Source organism: Anabrus simplex, chromosome 14 (genome assembly GCF_040414725.1).
Source record: "Anabrus simplex isolate iqAnaSimp1 chromosome 14, ASM4041472v1, whole genome shotgun sequence".
Classification (NCBI taxonomy): Eukaryota; Metazoa; Arthropoda; class Insecta; order Orthoptera; family Tettigoniidae; genus Anabrus; species Anabrus simplex.
The window spans coordinates 90,968,030-90,988,604 of record NC_090278.1 but is presented as its reverse complement, the minus strand read 5'-3'; the positions used below and the strand labels follow the sequence as shown (position 1 = coordinate 90,988,604).

The 20,575-nt window shown below is 40.1% G+C and overlaps 1 protein-coding gene across 1 annotated transcript in view; it reads left to right on the top strand.

The window, feature by feature from the left end:
- The window catches only part of Mid1, a 218,643-nt gene extending 199,046 nt beyond the window's left edge, over positions 1–19,597 (top strand). Inside the window, exons 2-3 of the mRNA XM_067158351.2 lie at positions 1,702–1,885; positions 19,155–19,597. Of these exons, the coding sequence (XP_067014452.2) occupies positions 1,702–1,885; positions 19,155–19,597 (627 nt within the window). The remainder of the gene's footprint in view (positions 1–1,701; positions 1,886–19,154) is intronic.
- Positions 19,598–20,575: the final 978 nt, after the last annotated feature.

Here is a 20,575-nt window from a genome sequence, read left to right as displayed (position 1 = left end):
ATTTTACGATCTACCCATCCTATCCCACATTACCTTCCTATATTAGAATGCAATGCAATATTTTTCCTTTGAATGTATATATTTGTATCCTGTGCCTTTGCTGGCAGGACGTAGTGTTTACAGTGCACTATGTCTTCTGGTATGGGCTAGAGCAATTTTGTTACTTTCATTGATCTGTCTCAGCTTTATCCGTAGCTTTGACAAAATGAAAGTGACTGAGGTATGAGTAATGCTAGTAATGCCATTCCTTCTGCAGCCAGTCCCTGCTATGAATAGTGTGAAAATATTGCTCATAGGGTCAGTTGGTGCATGCATTTCAGTGGGCTTGGCAGACTGATTTGTAATAGCAACTTCTGGCTCGGTGAGGAAAGCAACGGGAAACTACCTCACTCCTCATTTCCCTAGTACGCCTCTTCAGTGATGCCTAGGCCATCTATGACAGCTGATGGCGGAACTGTTGAGGATCCAACCAGCCTTCGGGCTGAGGACTAAACATACATACATTTGTATCCTGGACTGCTTATCCAAGACTGCGCCTAATATCTCAGGAACTTACAAAAATTCGTCCTGAAGATGGTTTTCCGTGGTTTCACATTTTCACACCACGCAAATGCCGGGGCTGTACCTTAATGAAGGCCACGCCGCTTCCTTCCACTTCCTAGGCCTTTCCTATCCCATCGTCGCCATAAAACATATCTGTGTCCGTGGGACGTAAAGCAAATAGCAAAAATTCCTCCATAGTTTCAGATAAAATAACATTCATTTCAGTAAATCTAAAAGTTGTCCTATTTTCTCCTTGCACTAAGTTTCTCTTTCCCAAATTATAGCATGTTATTCCAGTTGCTTAACCCTCTAAACAAGGGCCTCTCAGGGTGCATGCACTGTGCACGGTGCAAAAGATGACTTCGCTTGGTTGACCAGAGTGCAGACCCCCACTCTTCGATTTGGAGCAATAGCGCTGTCTCTCTTTCCCCACGCCTGTCTCGCTCGCTCCCCCTGTCTCCCTCTTCCCCACTTGCTCCGTAGCGCTCCAAATCCGAGCCGAGTTGAGCCGAGCTTAGCCGAGTAGCTCAGAGACGAAGCGATGGTTCGAGCCGAGCCGAGTGGGACCGATGCGCTGTGCACAGGAACTCTGCGCCTCAGTTTGCTTGCTTGAGATTTTGGGATATTGAGAGGCCCTGCTCTAAACACAGCTTCTGCATAGCTCTTATTTCCTTTAAGCTTATTTTGAACGTACATCTTCTAAAGAAGGGGAGATCTGTGGTATCCCTGAAGAGGCAACAGCCTGCCAAGCAAAGAATGCAACGATCCTGTACTGTAAGAAATGATTTCAAAAATGTTTAAGAGTTATTTAACGTGTCTTTATTGGCCTTAAACGTAAAATTATTATTAATATTATATAATATTATAAATAATATATAATAAATATAATAGATATAATAAGCCTAAAGTGCTTAAATGTTTTTAAGACTTTTTGGTATAAAAATTAGTCGTCAGTCGGGAAAAGGGGCAATTGTTTTGTAGAGATATAAATACGCTAGCCTAATGGAATTATAATTCCTTACCAGAGAAAAATGATCGTAGAAAGAGAGTTAAATGTGGTGATCATCTGGAGAGGTTTCAATGTTCCTGCATTTCTTATATGACTGTAATTTTGTTGATGTCTGTGGCTTGAATTGTGTGTGTAACTCGGTGTTCCAGGAGGCGTACCGGCGATGGGTATGCGCCTCACTGCTGCCCTTCTTCCCTCGCCCAGGTCACCGGGTCAGACCGTGCCGCAGTGTCTGCAATGAAGTTGAGCAGCGCTGTCCATTCTTCCTGCCCGGCGACCGGGCTCCAGGGCTGCCCACGCAGTACGCGGGCGAGCCTACTTTCCTGTGCCTGGGTACGTACCACTTAATGTATTTCTTCTCTCATTTTCCCCCTAATTTACAACCCGAAAATCTTTCTCCCCAAGACTACTTCTTCCAGAGAAGATTTCTTCCCAGCAGTGCCAACCAATACATTATTCTCATTTTGAAAAGGGCAACAGTTCATACCCCGACGGAATGCACAACATAAAATTGTGGCCCAAATTCTCAAATAATCAACGGTTATATTTTCATTCTACTAGAGATTGTACTCCAAAGTTTGGATAGTGCGAAGCGTCGTCTTCCGTAATCTACTAAAAATAACGTAACTTTTAGGCAAGCAAGAAAATAGATATCAGAGAATTAGATTAGGCGAAGCTTTATCTGACCCTGTAATAATTAATAGGAGAATTCCACGAGGCATTATTATTGGACCTTTATGTTTCCTTATGGATATATGGATACGAGTAAGAAAATGGTATCAGAGATAATGCTTTCTTCGGACGATGCTATTCTGTATAGAGTAATAAATAAGTTATAAGATTGTGAAAACCTGAAAAATGACCTCAATAATGTTATGAGATGAACAGCAAGCAATGGTATGATGATAAATGGGGTTAAAAGTTACGTTGTGAGTGTCACAAATAGGAAGAGTCCTTTCGGGTTTTTTACTGCGTTGATGGGGTGCACCATCCCTTTGGGGGTCATTGTAAGTTCCTACGTGTTAATATAAGGAGAGATTTTCATTGAGGTAATCACATAAATGAGACTCTAAATAAAGTGTACAGACCTCTGTACCTGGTTATGAGGGTATTTAGGCTTTGTAGTAAGAATTTATGTGAGAGGGCATATAAATCTATGGTAAGACTCCAAATAGAGTAAGGTTCCAGTGTATGGGATCCTCATCACGATTACTTGATTAAACAACTCAAAATAATCCAAAGAAAAGCAGCTCGATTTGTTCTGGGTGATTTAGGACAAAAGAGTAGCGTTACAAAAAGTTGCAATATTTGGGCTGGGAAGACTTGGGAGAAAGGAGACGAGCTGTTTGACTAAGTAGTATGTTCCGTTGTCAGTGGAAGATGGCGTGGAATGACACCAGTAGACGAATAAGTCTGAATGGTTTCTTTAAAAAAAGGAAAGATCACAATATGAAGATAAAGTTGGAATTCAAGAGGAAAAATTGGGGCAAATATTCGTTTATAGAAAGGAGAGTTAGTGATTGAATAACTTACCAAGGAAGATGTTCAATAAATGTCCAAATTCTTTGCAATTATTTAAGAAAATGCTAGGAAAACAACAGATAGGGAATCTGCCATCTGCAGATCTGTGATGATTATGATTGAAGGCGTGTCCCTAATGCTTATGCAGATGTCATAGCAGAACTGTTAACCGGGATACTGTTACTCGCTTCAGTAAGCTTGAATTCTAACCTATAAATTGCTGAGGATCTGAGGTCTAGTAATTATAGTTTTAAGTAAAATTTTTAATTATAACAAATTCAAAGACAGTGATTATTATAACTCACATGGAGTCTGACTCACCACTGCAGTCACGTCACCCTGTGCGTGGTACCAGTTCATATACCTTCACGGGCATTTGATCAGTGTATGCCTCAACTCTTGTAATACGTAATTTTAAAAGCTATATTAAAATAATTAAAAAATCAGATATCTCTATATAAAAACTATAATGTCTTATATTTATTGTTATATTGTCGAATCTATAGGTTTCAGGTTCGCTGAGATGAACAGTGACAATCCGCATGTCCTTTAAGTATAAGTTCAGCCCTTATCGGCAAGGAGGGTGAGAAGGGGTGAAAAAAGTCCAAAAATGGCCCAGATTATGGATTTATATCTGTGCACCCCTCTGGGTGGGGTTGGAAAGGGTATGAAGTATCAGTAAACATCACAAGAACCGAAAGCTAGAGGAAACAAAGTCGCTGGATTTGGTCTGACTGTACAGTTTAAAGATTTTTTCTCCTTCAGTAATCGAATGATACTTAATGATTGATTCCAACTTTCAGTAGAAATGATAGTAATAGTTTTATAGATGTAAGTGTCTGTTCACATGCACTATTGAAACACATTTTGGAATGGGAAGTGAGCGAAGCTGCTAGTATTTCTGATCACAGATTTATTAATCGTATAAAAATTAAAACAGACGTATGAAATGAAAATCAACCGGGTCAGGAATGGAATGAATGTATCCTCCATCTAGCGGCGAGGATAGGAATTGTGCCGGGTGCCGAAGCCTGTCGCACTTCTCTGGGGCAATTATTAATGAAATTATATTGGAGAGTGTTGCTGGAATGAAACATGACAGGGAAAACCGGAGTACCCGGAGAAATACATGTCCCGGCTCCGCTTTGTCCAGCACAAATCTCACATTGAGTGACCGGGATTTGAACCACGGAACCCAGCGGTGAGAGGCCGGCGCGCTGCTGCCTGAGCCACGGAGGCTAACATACAGTTAACGTTGCAATATTGATTACCAAGATGCTGTTATAAAGTGTTTGTTAAATTACTCCACCTCATTTATGAGTCATCTCCATTTAAATGCAATTGTTATGTATTAACTTAGTCTCACTATATATAGCCCTAAATACTAATTGTAAAATAGGGTTTGTAACTGGATATTCAATAATAACAACGTCACAATAACGAAATCTACAAAAATTCGCAAAAATTAAACAATCAATAAAGTTCCCGGTTAGCGCCAGGTAATACAGTATTTACGCGAATAATCCCCGCACCCTAATTTTAGGAAGGCTCTTCTGAAAAAAAAATGCCAACAATGACACAAATAAAACCCGCACCCCAATTTCGTGCCTCAAATTTTTAAAAATCTATGCGGGGATTATACGCGTAAATATGGTATAGGTAGTAATCGTATAATGTTAGTGTTTTACATCCTCCAAGTGGTTAAATGTAAGAGGGGCTCCAAGTTCTTTGAAAACATTGAAGGAAAAGCCATGTAAACAACTGAAAGGGAATCTGCCACGTGGGCAGATCATTGATGATTAAACATACTTTTTGCTTACGGCTTCCGTTCTGCACACTTGCACCAACATCACATCGCCCCACCCCCCACCATTCCGTAACTCTTGATATTTATTCATTGCAGTATGACACTACGTTCGACTGGCCCCAGCAGAGTAACCGGCTTCAGCCCCATGTGCTCACCGTTACTCGTGCTTCTCGAGATGTCTTTCTATTCACATGCTCATGCAGGCAGTGTTACCACGCGTTGCCATTGCGACATCGTATATTTTAGACACACCCTGTATTTTGTCGTCCCCAGCTGACAGAATGGGCGGAAACATGAAATCAGGAATATATCTCCCAGCGCAATACAGACTTAGGTGTGAGTCCCTTGCTCCTCCCCCACAGCGAGAGAATCTTCCAGCTCGTAATGTACAGCAAGTGTCACGTCGTAAAGAGACGTTATGGAGCCGAAGACGAGGACTTTACAGACAGGAAACGTGGTTATTGTCAATAAGAGTCGCGGCATACGGTGCTTATTAAACACATCTCCAGCTGTTCAAGGTGAGCGTCGTATCTGAACTCCACGTAAAGAAGACTCGGTAAATGTATTTACTTTAGTTTTATTGTCCTGTTCCTAATTTTAGGAAGGCTCATTTGGAAAAAAATCCAACATCGACGCAAATAAAACTCGCTCCCCAATTTTATGCCTCAAGTTTTTTTAAAAAAATGCGGGCATTATCCGCGTAAATATGGTATAGCTAGTAATCGTATAATGTTAATGTTTTACATTTTGAATTTTGCGTGTGGTGCGGGGGCGAGATGGCCTTTGCTCCAAGAGGTCCCGGTTCGATTCCCGACCGCATCGGGGATTTTAACTTTTATTGGTTAATTCCAATGGCTCGCGTAAGTCGCCAATAAGGCGTCAACTTGAAAGACATGCGCCAAATTATCTGGAGGCCAGAAAGCAAAATAATAATAATAATAGTAATAATAATAATAATAATAATAATAATAATAATAATAATAGTTGTAAAATACCTCTCCATATTGACTTACCGAAGGTAATGGATCTTAATTGGAGGAAAACTCCGAATTACAACAATGGACAGTGAACAATATCATCATATAAAACAGTTTACAAGGAAACTGAACCAGCATTGAGCACGAATAGGAAAACAATGTATTTCAATCAATCAATCAATCAATCACTACTCATCTGCATTTAGAACGGTCACCCTGGTGGCAGATTCCCTATCTGTTGTTTTCCTAGACGTTTCTTAAATTACTTCAAACAAACTGGAAATTTATTGAACGTCTCCCTTGGTGAGTTATTCCAATTCCTAACTCCCCTTCCTGTAAAGAAATATCTGCCCCAATTTCTCCTTTTGAATTCCAATTTTATCTTCATATTATGATCTTCCCTTCATTTAAAGACACCACTCAAAATTATTCGTGTACTAATGTCATTCCACGCCATATCTCCACTGACAGATCTAACATACCGCGTAGTCAAGCAGCTCGTCTCCTTTCTCTCAAGTCTTCCCAGCCCAAACTTTGCAACACTTTTGTAACGCTACTCTTTTGTCGGAAATCACCCAGAACAAATCGAGCTGCTTTTCTTTAGTTCTCGAATCAAGTTATCCTGGTGAAGGTCCCATAAATTGGAACTATACTCCAGTTGGGGTCTTACCAGAGACTTGTATGCGCTCTCTTTTACATCCTTACTACAACCCCTAAATACCCTCATAACCATGTGCAGAGATCTGTACCCTTTATTTACAATCCCGTTTTTTGATTAGTCCGATGAAGATCTTTCCTTATATTAACACCTAGGTACCTACAAGAAACTTTCACCCCATCAGCGGAGTAATTATAAGTGAGAGGAATTTTCTTATCTGTGAAACTCACAGCCTGACTTTTAACCCTAACTTAAATGAAAGACGCCTTGTGAGTGAACACCTTAGCAAATTCATCAGGCGTGTTCAGTTCGGAATGCACTGCCTGTACACCGCCCACTAGAGCATGCCAAGTCCAAATGTAAGAAATATGCTTTGGTAAGGAATTTGTACACGCCCCCACACCAAACTCAAAATTTTAAATACAATCCATTCACAATGGAGCATATCTCATTCACTGAATTCGACAAGAGATGAGAAAGGCTTGCCCTCTTCAGATACGTCTCCAGAAATGAGAGTAGACAGTGGAGTGTGGGGGCGAGATAGGCTACTTGCACTACTCCGCAAGGCACGTCCAACAATATGGCTCCTTCTCGAACATCGATAACGATAATGATCACAGAGAACTTCCTCAATACTTTTCGTCGCTAGGCGAAGTTTGAAGACACTTTACACTCTTATCTGAAGCAAGTTGGCGGCCTCGTGTACAAAGGAGAGGGGGTGATTCATCAGTAACAGATCTCTTTTGCAAGATAAAAAAGGAAGGACAAGAAATGTACTACAAACTGGTAAGTTAGAACAAATCTGGACGGAGCAGCGCCAAGATCACCAGTTACAGTGATACAGTGATATTTGCTTTTGAAGTAACATTATCCTAATTTCAAACTTCGATGGTGCTTCGGTAATGAATAGAGCCTGGATTTTTAGGCAGTAAGACGAGTAAGAATTGTACTCTACCGTGCACAACGGTTGTAAGATGAGGTTTGCATAAACGTTAGAGGTACGGATTATCAAAACCCCGAGGATTTATCTTACTGTCGCTACATTATCGACGAGCAGGCTGGACGATATTCCCCAGTAACCTACCTAATTTGCATTCTAACATATTACTGTCTAAAAATGCAGAGTCTAGTAATAAACAATGGATGATTTATTTATTTATTTATTTATTTATTTAATCGCATCAATGCTATCAAGTTCAATAATCTAAAGGACCGTAAGAGGTTCTGTAATAGCAAAATAAAGCAGGTGGGTTCATTAAGGACATCCCACATATGGAATCTCGCAGGCCCGTCTTCCAGAAACTAGGAATATAGACACTTCCTTAAATTTACATTTATCCATGTTCACTTAGCATTAAAGAAAATCTTCCAAAACATTAACTAATGTCAATGAAAAATCGTGACAATGGCATTTTTATTTGTTTTACTTTTTTATTTGAAGTGCCATTGCCCAAAGAATAAAATTCCAAAATTTCGTAGCGATATCTTGTTTTGGAAGTGACTAATAGTAATTAAATATGATGTAGCCGTGGAGAGAGCTACGCCCCTTTCTACGTCTCCTTATATCGTATTCCACATGATTTTTGCATGACATATTTTCCCCTTCGTCATTGTGCAAGCACATGATAGCACGTATACAAGGCAGTGACTTGTGTTTACTAAGTTTCAATTGCCTAGTTTGGAAATTGACATATTTTACTGAATTTACAGTGAAATTATTTCTTACAGTGAATATTGATTTCTGTGTTATTTTATATGATTAGCGATTGGTATCATCAAAGCCCTCACACAAATAGTGTTCCGGAAAAGAAAAATAGAAAACAGTCGTGAATGTTGTATCAATTTGCTTTAATAGAGGTTTCTTTTATTAAAATAATATTTGAAAATATTCCTATGTAAAGTCTTCCTTTAAAGATTAAGCTCGCCGTAATATTTATATCAAGTACGTAACAAATGAGTAGGGTAGATCATCAAGAGCGTTTTGGAAGATAAAGAGGTCAAGAATACATAACATACCATCCATACGACATGAACATATTCCCGTAGAGGTTATAGTAACGAAAGATATGAATAATTGTTCTGCCCCAAATGTTACTAAGCAAAAGCTGTGACGTGATTATTTTGTGAACTTCTTAGTGAGGATGTAAATAATATTTCGATAAATACTGGATTTATTCTAAATGACACAGAACTTCTTCGTAAGACCATACAATATGTTGCTAATGACCCTCGTTATACACATGACGACTTCTAAATGTCAAGTGCAGCACTTAAACATTCATCTTAATTTTCGAAAATTTTCAAATTTTGAAGTATAGGTGCACTTTTTTCGTAAACCATGTGGTACAGTTACTGAGACTTCATTTCCATGTAAGCAAATACCAATATTTTTAAAGATTTTCAGTTTTCACTATTTTTAACTTCACATAAGTCAGATCATTTAGCAATAACTATTTTAAAAATAACTGCTGTACAGGAAAACCAAGAGAAAATTCTTTACATGGAATTTGTCTTGTGTATGAGACATAACAACAACTTTCCCTGGATACAGCTATAGCCCTTTTTGAAGCCGAAATCGTTCCTATTCTAACATACGGAATAGAGATAACATGGGAAAAGTTAAGCTGTAAAGACCTAATACGAATGGAAAAAGTGAAAGCCAGATTCTTGAAAGCAGCCCTCGGAATTTCAAAGAACACCAAGTCAAGACTAGCGTACGAACTCGCGAGAGAAACATTTCTAATAGAGGACCTGAGATGGAAATTCAATCTGCTCTGTACAGAGAACTGGAAGAAACTGCGGTTAGAGAGGGAGAAGAAAAAGAAGGAGATATGGCCAGAGTTCTACTCTTCATAGGCCATGATGAACAGAGCATGGACAGCCACAAACCAGGAGCAGCCCATGGCTACCATCACAAAATCTGTAGGTCGAAGACATACCACGACCCGGACTCGATGTGCACATGTGAACTCTGTGGTAAACATTGTGACCGATATAACGTACTGTCGTGTAAAAATCGTGTGAAATCAATCATAGACCTCTGTATTGATTAATGTATCCTAATACTGCACAACTTGTGCGCAATAAAGTTTATATATATAATATCTTCCTTTGTGTTCTCAAAAAAGAAACTATGGGGTCAACGTACATACAAATGTTTTTTCTAAAAATTCTCAAAATAAGGAAACAACATTGGGCAAAGGTAGAGTTTAATCTCACCAAGTTTCATACCACTACAGTTAAAAGTTCCTGATTTTTTTTTTAGTTTTTGTGAAGAACTGCATTTACATTGGCATCTCCCCTTAAGGTGGGTATCTCCCTGTGAGTGGGGGCGGTAGAACAACATTCACGGTATTCCCAGGTGCTCTTGACTTATAGCGTAGGTGGGCGACCACGGGGCCCTCAGCTGAGTCCTGGCATTACTTCCATTTACTTGTGCCAGGCTCCTCACTTTCATATATCCTATAGGATCGCTGTTGGTCAACTCTTGTTCCTTTCCGACCCCGACGCTATTAGAGCACCCGAGGCCTAGGGAGTCTTTCATTTTCACGTCCTTGGTGGTCCGTGTCTTTGTTTGGCCAATACGTTCATTTTCCGAGCTGTCGTATCCCTTCCATTTTTCTCCCTGATTAGTGTTATATAGAGGATAGTTCCCCAGTTGTACTTCCCCTTAAAACAATAATCACCACCACCACCACATTGACACAACAGAACAAAGAGACACAATACACAACACTCGTGACGCAATAGATCAAAGAAAACACAAACCTACGACAAATGTACAGGAATTATATTACTGTATATTAAATGCATCTCCTATTGCATCGAAATAAACCACTAAAACTATTAAAAGTCTAAAAGACTAAGTAGACGCCAAAGATTATCGTTCAAAAATAATGATTTCTTGACGCTGTCATGAACATCACCAGTTGACAAACTGACAAAGTAATACATCACATATATAGAAACAACTTGCAATGGCAAAGAATGGTGTGTATGTACGTTCAGGCTGGTTAGATCCACAACTATTCCTCCATTAGCTGTCGCAGACTGCCTAGGAATCAGTGAAGAGGCGTACTAGGGAAATAAGAAGTGAGATAGTTCCCCGTTTCATTGCTCACTGAGCCAGAAGTTGCTATTACATATCAGTCTGCCAAGCCCACTGAAATGCATACACCAACCGACCCTATGAGCGACATTTTCACACCATTCTTAACAGGGACTGGCTGCATAAGGAATGGCATTACTAGCATCGCTCATACCTCAGTCACTTTCCTATTGTCAAAGCCAAGGATAAGACAGACAGATCACTGTTCTAGCCCATACCAGAAGACTGGTACGTTTATATAATAATAATAATAATAATAATAATAATAATAATAATAATAATAATAATAATAATAATAATAATAATAATAATAATAATAATAATAATAATAATAATAATAATAGCTTTACGTTCCACTAACTACTTTTAAGGTTTTCGGAGACGCCGAGATGCCGGAGTTTAGTCCCGCAAGATCTACCGACACGAGGCTGACATATTTGAGCAGCTTCAAATACCAGCGGACTGAGCCAGGGTCGATCCTCTCAAGCTGGGGTCAGGAGGTCAACCACTCAGCCAGGCTATAATAAAACCCAGCATGTCTGTGTAAATGAGCGTGCTGGTGGTGATTATTATTTTAAGAGGAAATACAACTAAGAAACCATCCTCTATTAACTCTAATCAGAGAGGAAAATTGAGGAGATTTGACACTTCGAAAAATGAAGATATCGGCCAAAGAAAGACATTGGTTACGAAGGGCGTGAAAATGAAAGACTACCTAGGTCTCCATACGTAATACCGTTGGGTCGGGAAAAAGAACAAGAGTTGACAAAGAGAGGTCGGAAAGGGTGAAGCCTTGCACAAGTAAGAGGAAGCAATGCCAGGACTCACTTCAGAGCCCTGTGGTAGGTAACCCACGCTCCCAAGTTGAGAGCTCCCCTTTTAGTCGCCTCTTACGACAGACTGCGGATACCGTGTGTGTTATTGTACTACTCCCACAGAAGGAGACGTATAAATGAGATCGGAGCATGTTCACAGATCCTTGAATCGTAGCAATGACAGTTCTGTCAACGCTTTTCACAGGCAGCTGAAATTATTTTCAGAATTTAATGAAGAAGTCAGGGATTGTACAATGCGCTCCAACCATAAATCCGATAAATTTAATATTGTCAAGCTAGTACTTCTGCTTTTAGAAAGGCATTGTCGGCTCGTAGATGTTCCTTCTCTCGAGATGTGCTCCCTCTCCGGCTGCCCTGTTTGGTGCTCGAATCGCACGGCACTGGGATCAATAATGAATCCTTCCTTGTTATTTCTCTACAATATCATGTCGTATCCCCGTGTGCTAGAGGTTCAAGAACTTCTTCGTGCACGTTTATATTACTATATACTTAAATCTGAGCAAAACTCGGTGCACCACGATAATAAAAATAAGTATGTAGCCTTATATTGCTGAACAAAACCATCTGAGTGCGGGTTTGTAGCTACTGATAGGTCAGAACGCGAGTAACATAATACTTATGATATGAGGTTTGCATAGACATTAGGGGTACAGAACTCCTACAATCTATGTTACTCTTGCTACATTATGGAGCGAATAACATAATACTTATGCATAGACATTAGGGGTACAGAACTCCTACAATCTATGTTACTCTTGCTACATTATAGAGCGAATAACATAATACTTATGCATAGACATTAGGGGTACAGAACTCCTACAATCTATGTTACTCTTGCTACATTATGGAGCGAATAACATAATACTTATGCTATGAAGTTTGCATAGACATTAGGGGTACAGAACTCCTACAATCTATGTTACTCTTGCTACATTATGGAGCGAGTAACATAATACTTATGCTATGAGGTTTGCATAGACATTAGGGGTACAGAACTCCTACAATCTATGTTACTCTTGCTACATTATGGAGCGAATAACATAATACTTATGCTATGAAGTTTGCATAGACATTAGGGGTACAGAACTCCTACAATCTATGTTACTCTTGCTACATTATGGAGCGAGTAACATAATACTTATGCTATGAGGTTTGCATAGACATTAGGGGTACAGAACTCCTACAATCTATGTTACTCTTGCTACATTATGGAGCGAGTAACGTAATACTTATGCTATGAGGTTTGCATAGACATTAGGGGTACAGAACTCCTACAATCTATGTTACTCTTGCTACATTATGGAGCGAGTAACATAATACTTATGCTATAAGGTTTGCATAGACATTAGGGGGTACAGAACTCCTACAATCTATGTTACTCTTGCTACATTATGGAGCGAGTAACATAATACTTATGCTATGAGGTTTGCATAGACATTAGGGGTACAGAACTCCTACAATCTATGTTACTCTTGCTACATTATGGAGCGAGTAACATAATACTTATGCTATGAGGTTTGCATAGACATTAGGGGTACAGAACTCCTACAATCTATGTTACTCTTGCTACATTATGGAGCGAGTAACATAATACTTATGCTATGAGGTTTGCATAGACATTAGGGGGTACAGAACTCCTACAATCTATGTTACTCTTGCTACATTATGGAGCGAGTAACATAATACTTATGCTATGAGGTTTGCATAGACATTAGGGGTACAGAACTCCTACAATCTATGTTACTCTTGCTACATTATGGAGCGAGTAACATAATACTTATGCTATGAGGTTTGCATAGACATTAGGGGTACAGAACTCCTACAATCTATGTTACTCTTGCTACATTATGGAGCGAGTAACAAAATACTTATGCTATGAGGTTTGCATAGACATTAGGCGTACAGAACTCCTACAATCTATGTTACTCTTGCTACATTATGGAGCGAGTAACATAATACTTATGCTATGAGGTTTGCATAGACATTAGGGGGTACAAAACTCCTACAATCTATGTTACTCTTGCTACATTATGGAGCGAGTAACATAATACTTATGCTATGAGGTTTGCATAGACATTAGGGGTACAGAACTCCTACAATCTATGTTACATTATGGAAGAGTGGGTTGTATGACACTTCCTACGAATCAAATTAATTTGCATTGCATTCTAACCTATTAATACCTAACAATCCGAGGACCTAGTTATCATCATCATCATCCATTCATCCCCAAACAGCCAGGTTAGTCGAGTATTCCTGGCAGGACCTAGTACTTACAGCGCACTATGTCTTCTGGTAGAGGCTAGAGCAATTTTATTACATTCACTGATCTGTCTCTGTCCTATCCTTGGCTTTGATAATATGAAACTGACTGAGGTATGTGCGATGCTAGTAATGCCATTCCTTATGCATCCAGTCCCGCTATAAATGGTGTGTAAATGTTGTTCATAGGGTCGGTTCGTGCGTGCAGTTCAGTGGGCTTGGCAGACCTAAATGTAATAGCAACTTCTGGCTAGAAAACGAAAGCAACGGGAAACTACATCACACATCATTTACCTAGTACGCCTCTTCAGGGATGCCTAGCCCACCTACGACAGCTGATGGCGGAGCTGTTGAGGATCCAACCAGCCTTAGGGGTGAGGACAGAACACACATACATACAAACACATATGAGTCTTCGTTATATACTCCTATATCTTTCAGCGTTCAGTCTGCAAGCCTCTGTGAATTTACTAAACACCTCCACAATGTTCTGTTTGTACCTAGCTCTGTTGCTTCGGTTAGTTCTATACCGTACCTCTTATCTTTAAATCATTCGAAACTGAGTCTAAACATCGTCGTCTTGATCTCCCTCTACTTGTCTTACCCTCCATATTAGAGTCAATTATTACCCTTGGTAAACTATGCGCCTCCATTCGCTTCGGATGACCCCACAGCCGAGGCCGTTTTATGCGCACAGCTTCCTCAATCAAGTTCATTCCTTTATCTCCTCATTCCGAGTACACTCCTGCCATTGTTCCCACCTGTTTTTACCAGCAATCATTCTCGCTACTTTCATGTCTGTTACTTGTAACTTATGAATAAGATATCCTGAGGCCACCCAGCTTTCACTCCCGTAAAGCGAAGTTCGTCTGAAAACAGAGCGGTGTAGAGATAGTTTCGTCTGGGAGCTGACTTCCTTCTTACAGAATACTGTTGACCGCAACTGCGAGCTCACTGCATTAGCTTTACTGCACCTTGATTCAATCTCACTTACTATATTACCGTCCTGGGAGAACACACATTACCGAGATCGGTAGGTGCAGTCGCTTAAGTGCGGCCAGTATCCAGCATTCAGGAGATCGTGCGGTGGAACCCCATTGGCGGCAGCTCTGAAGAAGACTTTCCGTGGATTTCCAATTTCACATCAGGCAAATGCTGGGGCTGTATCTTAAGGCCACGGCCGCTTCCTCCCCACTCCAGCCCCTTTCCTGTTTCATCGTCGCCATAAGACCTATCTGTGTCGGTGAGACGTAAAGAGACTTTGAAAAAACGAACACATCCTAAATCTACCTGTTCCAACTTTGTATCCCCAATCTGACATCAGTTTAATCTTGGAAAGGATAATTTTCATATGATATAATATAAATCGGTATTCCTTCTTCTTTATTTGATCTTTGAAATTAATGCCCAGCTAGGATATTGCCACTCCCCTTATAGTTTCCGAACTATGAAGATTTGAATTTTACTGCATGTAAACTTTTTTTTCAAAAAAGCTCATAGAACACCTAACTGCGAGATGGACGAGGAAGGCAGACACCTGTGTTGTCAAGGTAACGGAGCGCCCATGGCACTGACCTGCCCTTTCATGACCTCACACTGATCTTTCAACAAACGTTGGAAATGTCAAGCCCGGAAGGTGTCATTATACTGACTGGCCTACAAGAGGAGATAAAACACTAAAAAGGGCGTAATGGTCTTAATAAAGGGCTAGATCTAATAGGCTACGTATGTCTCAGATGAGAGTACATACCTCACACAGAAGGTAGTTTCGTGATTATTATGGATTTCAGCGGAAGAAGAGGAAAGAAAGGAATTCGAAACCTTGCCCTTTAAATAACGAAGATATCAGCAGAGCCGTCAAAAACTCTGCCTCATAATCGTAACACCATCACAATGTAGATGAAGTGATGTTGAATAGAAACCATCAAAGTGAGGAGATCTTCAAGGACTAATTTTACTTTCATCTATAATTCTACTTAAATGTCTTCCGTTTTGACATATAAATTTCGTAAAGCTGGTGGCCATCCGAAAATTTCTGCCTAAACGCGATGTTACATAGGAACATTATCCTGACAGCCTGCACAGGTCATGGATCTGTATTGCATGGCCATCCGCAAATAATTCACATCGCAACCTGCACGGATGCTAGGGAACAACTCGTCACACATTTCACTGAGGGGCAGATTTATGAACATTTGATTCTCCCTAAAAGAAATTTAACAATTTAGTGAGAACCTTCCCGTGTACTCCCGTTGCAGCGTCGCGGTTGTGATGTGGAATGGCTTCCTTCATCTGCTTTAACTACATCTCTGTTGTTTCGGTTAACCGATTATGATAACGATACGTCTAAACGAAGTTTAAAATTATTGTAGTATAGTTATTTCATCAGAAATGATAATGCTGACTTTAGTATAGCTTGATGTGTGTGTAGTAGGTGGTGGGGAAATCTCTAGGAATTTAGCTCTTAGCAGAATTCTAGTCCGCCTCTGTGGTGTAGTGGTTAGTCTGATTAGCTGCCATCCCCGTACTTCGATTTCCGGCTCTGTCACAATTTTTTTTAAACGTACTAGGACTGGAACGAGGTCCATTCAGCCTCGGGAAGTCAACTGAGTGGAGGGGAGTTCGATTACCACCTCATACATCCTAAAAGTGATTTTCCGTAGTTTCCCACTTCTTCTCCAGGAAAATGTCGGGATGGTACCTAACTTAAGACCATGACCGCCTCCTTCCCTCTTCCTTGTCTATTCGTTTCGATCTTCCCATCCCCTCCCCCCACAAGTCCCCTGTTTAGCATAGCAGGTGAGGTCCCCTTAGGGAGGTATTGGCCCTCCTTCCCAGTTACCTCCCCGCAACTCAAAGTCTCACGCTCGAGGACACTGCCCCTGAGGCGGTAGAGGTGGGATCATTCGCTGAGTCCGAGGGAAAAACAACCCTGGACGAACGGATTAAGAAACAAACAGCTATTTTTTTAGATACTATCTTCCTTGATTTTTCTGTTTACGCGTGACAGTAAACTGAATCCACGCTCTTGGTGATCAAAAAATTATAGAGCACCACCTCTCCTACCCTACCGGCCAACTTTTGGCGGCGAAACCTCCTTCCACCTACGAGACTCGAACCGGCTAACCGCGGTGTCAAAGAATACAGATTTGATGCCTTAACAATCTTGGCCAACAGGCGGCGGCACAGTGCTGAAGATATTCGAGTTCGAAGTGGGCGAATAGTAAGAGCATTCAACTAGTGTTTGGCTCCAGACTTGACCGCAGCTGGCTGACAACGGGCCAAGGAGTTACATGACTTATGGTAAAGAGTATCTATGTTTTACCCACAGCCTGGCATCTGGCGAGTCTTTATTGCTATGCTCCTTTGTTTTGAATACGAACAATGCCAAATAACGAAGGCAGTGACTCAACACATGTGCAATGCTAAGTTATATGACATCAAAAATACAAGGGATGAGGCTCCCTAAGTCTTGAATGGACTCCGAATTGGACAGCGAGTCAAACCCTGCAAGCATCTCCAATCCCCTAACCCTTTAACGATTAGTGGGAAAATATGTAGACTATCACAGTTCTCTCCTCGTGTTCAAAATACTACTTCTCTCTGTTCTGCAAGATATTTTATTTGCGTAGTTTGTATGGGTGTAATTTTCATCAAAGGGCTACAGTGTAACCGTCTGTTATCACAGTTGTATCTGTATTGTACTTTGTGTCAAACTGTTTGCCACAAATTAGAAATAGTTTGGTCTAGAACAAGTGATTTCTAACGCAGTGGTTGACGGGGTTAGATAGGGGCCACTTGGAGGATGATTCCAAGTAGCTCCTCGAAATAAAAACACCTACATCCCATTTGACAGACACACTATTTATCCATTATTAATCCATAATCAGTGTGTGAATGGAGAAGTGTGATGGAATGAGCTCCATGCAGTGAGTCAGGAAAGCTCATGATCTAGATGTTAGACCCCTTCAAACAAACAAACAAAAGCATCATCAGCTTGATAGTGAATTCGAAGTTATTAATTTATGAATTCATGTTTCCTTTTACCTTCTTTCGTAACAGTCCAATGAAATTAAGTTTACTTTATTAGATTATCCGAGTTTCCCCGTTGCACTGATGGTGTCGCTCTGCAAAACGAACTTCCTTCTATTCTATTTACAAACACAAGTGCCCTTGTCCTGGAATAGCAACTTGACTGCCCCCCGCCCCATTAAGCCGGCATGGATACATTCCAGGCGTTCCAAATTGCGCTATGAACGGACTTTTATCCCTATCAGATAATTTGGCCACTAAGAAGTGCCGCCTAACCTGCTCTTCCGCAATGTAGCGAGAATAGCATAACTTCCAGGGGTTCTAATAGGCCGGACCCCTAATGCAAATCTCACAGCACAAAGCGAAGCAATATTTGCGAGAGATGAAAGAGAGGAAGAACTCATTTAGTCTGACTTCTGTTGAGTGGACACAGACACGTTGTAACACGTTTTGCAACGCATAGATTTCACCACAGAAACTTTCACGAACCGTCTCCAAAATTTATTTGTGGATGGTGTGAACTATTTTCCGACAGATATTACGCATTACAGTGTACAAAGAGGACGGTATCAACTACGCAACCATGCAGTGAGTGATTCACTTACCTTATAGATATTTCGTGCTTTCCATTTGATTCTCATTTTAAGGCTCAAAAAATTTCAACTTTCGTTTTTGAGCTCAAATAAATCTCCAATATTTCCTTAAGATCTGCTTGTGGAAGTAAATTAAATCAGATATCTTTATTAGTTCATGGGGGCCAGCTTGAAGGGTACTGAAAATTTCAGTTTTCAACTAGGACATACAAAATAATGATTTCTGAACTCCTGAAAACAATAGGTCAATAATTTTACTTCAACATCTCAAGAATTCTTTAAATATTATGCATCCAAAGTTTCTTGGGTTTGGTTTGAGTATTTTCCCAGAAAAAGGTACAACAGTTAAAGGAATTTTTAATAATATTTTTAAAACATATCATTTTTATAATGTTCTTTGTGACACAAAATATTAAACATAGAAGCTTCATATTCTAACCAAATAATAATGAATGCATTCTAAATATATCAAAAGAACATTTAAGGAAGTAGCTCTTTTAGTTTCTGACACATGTGACTAAACATCGGAAGAAACATTTTTGATCGTTTCACACTTACAGGTTCCCTTAATATTCTCTTGCTTCCTGTTACATATATTTTTATTGTATGTAATAAATATAAATAATTAAATATCACAGCAGAACTGTTGTCAGTATAAATGTCTAAACACCCGAATTCTAATCATAAATTTCAAAATAAGCTGGAGCGAAATATTCATCGATGAGAGATAGCACATGTTTTGAAGATTTGTACTACCTTTTTCTCTGCCTATTTTGCAGTTTTTAATGCAGAGTATATTGTGTTGCAGATCCCAACATCCCCGAGACGGGCGAGCAGTTGTCCAGATCGTCTTACGGAGATGACGCAGACTGCTGTTACTCCCACTGCGGGGACGGGGATCCACCCTCGCTCTGCGTGTCGTCGCACTGTGGTCAAGAAGGAGCAGCAGAAGAAGACGACGATAAGCGGTGGTCCCCCGAACAGTGCGAGCCCCCGGCACCCCCAGCCACCCCCTCTTCTTCCTCAAACGTCGGCAGGACCGAGTACTCCGCGTGCGCCCCTCCCCCCCACCACCCTCACGCCGCTACCAACACGACGACGATGACGAAAAATTCATTATTATTATTATTATCATTAATATTATTATTACTATTATTCTTATTAGGAGATAATAATACTTGTTGTTGGATGCTCGGCCCGACGATACCGTTGTTATATTCTTGTGTGCTGACAGACGTGTTCAATACGTAGTGCACACAGAACTTGAGTATCTCTTTACTTTGTATCATTTTTCATAAGTGATTGTTTTCAAATTTTTTAGAATGATAACAAAAAATGAATAAATGAAAGATCTGTTTAATTTTTAAATAAAAATGAAAGAATAACTTATTATATTCAGGTGGCGCACCATATAGGGAATGGGAGTGTTTTGTATCCGATGGCATCTTCGTCATAAACAAGAAGCCGTGTTTCTGTCGACACTAAGTCATATCCTCCTCTTCACATCTTGTCCTTGATTGACGTTTATGTCACCGGAGCGGTGACTGGTCAGCTTCTTCTCTGTGTGCGTAATGAGATAAGTCCGCATTTTTAGGTGTTAATAGGTCAGAATGTAAACTTACTTAATCGTGTAACACGTATACTCCACCCTTGCAACGGTTGTGCTATGAGGTTTGCATAGACATTAGGGGAACAGAACTGCTTCTTGCTACAATATGGAAGAACGGGTTGCACGGCACTTCCTCCTAACCAAGTTAGTTTGCATTCTAACCTGTTATTACCCAAAACCCCGAGGTCTAATGGATGCGCTGTCAACCACTTCAATTACAAAGAAAGAAAAAGAATTAAGCCTTTCCAACTCAATTTATTTAGAATGATAGGAAAAGGACACCTTTCATGAAAAATGAATGAAGTGTCCATCTTCAGGATTAACTAAAAATACCGCAATTAATATGCTTGCACGTCTATTCTTTGATATATAAGTCTGCCGTATGACATCATAGGATAGATGCGACGTCCTTCGATCTGTGAAAGAGGATCATAACAGAACACCCAGTAAAAGAAATATGCTGTAGATAAGAGAGATTCTTGAATAAGTAGCATGATGTTGGGGGCAGAAGAAATTGCTGTGATTATGTTATGAAAACATCGGAAAAATACGCAATTCAGCGTAGAAAAGGGCCAGAAAACGTAAGCAGAAATTGTCTCCTAAAAACTTGATAACGAGTG